The sequence below is a fragment of the Etheostoma cragini genome, unplaced genomic scaffold (genome assembly GCF_013103735.1).
Source record: "Etheostoma cragini isolate CJK2018 unplaced genomic scaffold, CSU_Ecrag_1.0 ScbMSFa_681, whole genome shotgun sequence".
Classification (NCBI taxonomy): domain Eukaryota; kingdom Metazoa; phylum Chordata; class Actinopteri; order Perciformes; family Percidae; genus Etheostoma; species Etheostoma cragini.
In genome coordinates, this window is record NW_023269296.1 from 1 (window position 1) to 3963 (window position 3963).

A 3963-nucleotide genomic window follows, 5' to 3' on the forward strand; every position below is an offset into this window, starting at 1 on the left:
TTCTTTAGTGAAACCAAAGAAGCAGGAATCTGCCGGTTTGAAGAGGTCGTGTTCATCTTTGACGGTCTGGATGAGTGTAGACTTCCTCTGGACTTCCTCAAAACTGAGATCCTGACTGATGTTACAGAGTCCACCTCAGTGGGTGTGCTGCTGACAAACCTCATCAGGGGGAAACTGCTTCCCTCTGCTCGCCTCTGGATAACCACCCGACCTGCAGCAGCCAATCAGATCCCTCCTGGTTGTGTTGACTTGGTGACAGAGGTCAGAGGGTTCACTGACGCCCAGAAGGAGGAGTACTTCAGGAAGAGATTCAGAGATGAGGAGCAGGCCGGCAGAATCATCTCCCACATCAAGAGATCACGAAGCCTCCACATCATGTGCCACATCCCAGTCTTCTGCTGGATCACTGCTACAGTTCTGGAGGATGTGTTGAAGACCAGAGAGGGAGGACAGCTGCCCAAGACCCTGACTGAGATGTACATCCACTTCCTGGTGGTTCAGTCCAAAGTGAAGAAGCTCAAGTATGATGGAGGAGCTGAGACAGATCCACACTGGAGTCCAGAGAGCAGGAAGATGATGGAGTCTCTGGGAAAACTGGCTTTTGAGCAGTTGCAGAAAGGCAACCTGATCTTCTATGAATCAGACCTGACAGAGTGTGGCATCGATATCAGAGCAGCCTCAGTGGTCTCAGGAGTGTTCACACAGATCTTTAAAGAGGAGAGAGGACTGTACCAGGACAAGGTGTTCAGCTTCGTCCATCTGAGTGTTCAGGAGTTTCTGGCTGCTCTTCATGTCCATCTGACCTTCATCAACTCTGGAGTCAACCTGCTGGCAGAAGAACAAACAACCTCACACCAGTGGTTTCTTATTAGAAACAAACCCGATCCAACAGGTTTCTACCAGAGTGCTGTGGACAAGGCCTTACAGAGTCCAAATGGACACCTGGACTTGTTCCTCCGCTTCCTCCTGGGTCTTTCACTGCAGACCAATCAGAGTCTACTACGAGGTCTGATGACACAGACAGGAAGTAGCTCAAAGACCAATCAGGAAACAGTGGAGTACATCAAGAAGAAGATCAGTGAGGATCTGTCTGCAGAGAGAAGCATCAATCTGTTCCACTGTCTGAATGAACTGAATGATCGTTCTCTAGTGGAGCAGATCCAACAGTCCCTGAGTTCAGGACGTCTCTCCACAGATAAACTGTCTCCTACTCAGTGGTCCGCTCTGGTCTTCATCTTACTGTCATCAGAAGACGATCTGGACGTGTTTGACCTGAAGAAATACTCTGCTTCAGAGGAGGCTCTTCTGAGGCTGCTGCCAGTGGTCAAAGCCTCCAACAAAGCTCTGTACGTGCACACACAACTATCCAGATTAAATGGAGTTTTCTTCATTCAAAAAAAGATGAGCTGTAATTGTTTTCTCAAATTGTTCTTTTTTATCTTCAGACTGAGTGGCTGTAAGTTGTCAGAGAGAAGCTCTGAAGCTCTGTCCTCAGTTCTCAGCTCCCAGTCCTCTAGTCTGAGAGAGCTGGACCTGAGTAACAACAACCTGCAGGATTCAGGAGTGGAGCTGATGTCTCCTGGACTAAACAGTCCAAACTGTCCACTTGAAACTCTCAGGTTAGTTTAATCTTATTTGCAAATCAATGTGTCTGCCTGTGAGAATACCCGTTAGACTCTCAGGTTAGTATACCGCTATTTTGAAAATTATGACCCTTATCTGTTATTTTTTTATATTAATCATTGAATAGACTTATCATCTGATTGTTTTCAGACTAAGTAACTGTAACCTGTCAGAGAGAAGCTGTGAAGCTCTGTCCTCAGTTCTCTGCTCCCAGTCCTCTAGTCTGAGAGAGCTGGACCTGAGTAGCAACAACCTGCAGGATTCAGGAGTGGAGCTGGTGTCTCCTGGACTGACGAGTCCAAACTGCAGACTTCGAACTCTCAGGTTAGTGTACCACTGTTTGTGATTGTAAATTGATAACACTTTAAACTGTTATATTTGTCATGTATTAGATAGTGAAAGCACTTTTTATTCAATCATTTTAGGTTAAGTGGCTGTAACCTGACAAAGAGAAGCTGTGAAGCTCTGTCCTCAGTTCTCAGCTCCCAGTCCTCTAGTCTGAGAGAGCTGGACCTGAGTAACAACAACCTGCAGGATTCAGGAGTGGAGCTGGTGTCTCCTGGACTGAAGAGTCCACACTGCAGACTGGGAACTCTCAGGTAAAGATTCAGTTATTTGTAGAAGTTTACCCACTAAGCCTTGAATGGCTTCTTGTATTTCGTTTTAGAATGGACTGACTGAAGATCAATTTCAGGTTAAGTCGCTGCAACCTGTCAGAGAGAAGCTGTGAAGCTCTGTCCTCAGTTCTCAGCTCCCAGCCCTCTAGTCTGAGAGAGCTGGACCTGAGTAACAACAACCTGCAGGATTTAGGGGTGAAGGTGATGTCAGCTGGACTGAAGAGTCCACACTGCAAACTTGACACTCTCAGGTTAGTGTACCACTGTTTGTGATTGTAAAATGATGTCCCTCTAAACTCTTATTTTTTTCATGTATTATATACTGAATGTACTGTTTTATTTAATTATTTTAGGTTAAGTGGCTGTAACCTGTCAGAGAGAAGCTGTGAAGCTCTGTCCTCAGTTCTCAGCTCCCAGTCCTCTAGTCTGAGAGAGCTGGACCTGAGTAACAACAACCTGCAGGATTCAGGAGTGAGGCTGGTGTCTCCTGGACTGAAGAGTCCACACTGCAGACTGGAAACTCTCAGGTTAGTGTACTGCTGTTTATAAATGCAAATTTAACATTTTTATCATGAAGCATTAAATGTGGTAACAATATTGTACGGAAAGGGTTAGCTGACTCAGCATCTTATCAACAGTACCAAGTATTCTTGGTTCACGGCTCATAGACTTGAATATGCCGTTTTGGTCAGTGAAACAATTTTGATTCTTTTAAATCTGTACCTCACTTTAAATTATATCCAGTTCAATATGAGGGTTATCCCAACTATGTTGAATAGACTATACATGAATTACTATGTGTGTGTGTGTGTGTGTGTGTGTGTGTGTGTGTGTGTGTGTGTGTGTAGTCTGTCAGGCTGTCTGGTCTCAGAGGAAGGCTGTACTTCTCTAGTCTCAGCTCTGAACTCCAACCCCTCCCATCTGAGAGTGCTGGACCTGAGCTACAATCATCCAGGAGACTCAGGAGTGAAGCTGCTGTCAGCTGGACTTAAGGACCCACACTGGAGACTGGACACTCTCAGGTATGGACAGATGGACAACCCTGTCCCTCTGTCTCTAATGGTCTCTGGCTGGTTTATGTTTAATGGAGGGTTTGAGCAATTTTCAAATTTTCTGTCCATCTCTTAAGCCAGTGATAGCAAGGAACAAGAAAGAACAAGCCAACCCAAACAGGAGAAATAAGAAAGAGAATAATAAGAAAATGTTGTTAGAAATGATAAATAATAACACAAAAATATGAATGGTGTTTCTAACTTGTGATTGGGTGGGCAGCCTAAACACTCTGACAGACCTAAGTAGGCTTAAGTGAGGTGAATAAGTGCCTCATGTACATTGAAAGAGGAGGGAGAGATAACAATAAACGAGAAATTAATCTACAGGGGATACTTAGTTGAGACCCTTTCATATTTTGAATTGTCACATATGGTTACTAGTACTGGTTATTAGTTATTGATAAGACTGACGTTTGTGTTTATGATCAAGTAGGCTTAAGTTATTTGAAGATCCCATAGAGGGACAAGTCACCGTTATTTCTCCAGAATGAAAGTAATACATATTGTGCTGCATGGAAGAACGTGACTATTACATATTATTGTTATTTATAGTGTGAGTGTGGGTGGGGGTGTAAGGCGTCACACAGTGAGTGAGGTGTATGAAGTTGATTCTGACTTTGTTTCTTCCTGCAGGACGGACCATGGTGGACCACAGAGACTGAGACCTGGTC

The 3963-nt window shown here is 44.5% G+C and overlaps 1 protein-coding gene across 1 annotated transcript; it reads left to right on the forward strand.

The window, feature by feature from the left end:
* Nucleotides 1-48: 48 nt before the first annotated feature.
* On the forward strand, nt 49-3959 carry LOC117941394 (NACHT, LRR and PYD domains-containing protein 12-like; the record flags this gene model as incomplete). The annotated part of the gene is made up of 8 exons (XM_034866428.1): nt 49-1346; nt 1446-1619; nt 1774-1947; nt 2049-2222; nt 2318-2491; nt 2594-2767; nt 3089-3262; nt 3926-3959. Coding segments are annotated over exons 1-8 (2049 nt in total), but the record flags the coding sequence as incomplete, so codon positions are not given.
* Nucleotides 3960-3963: the final 4 nt, after the last annotated feature.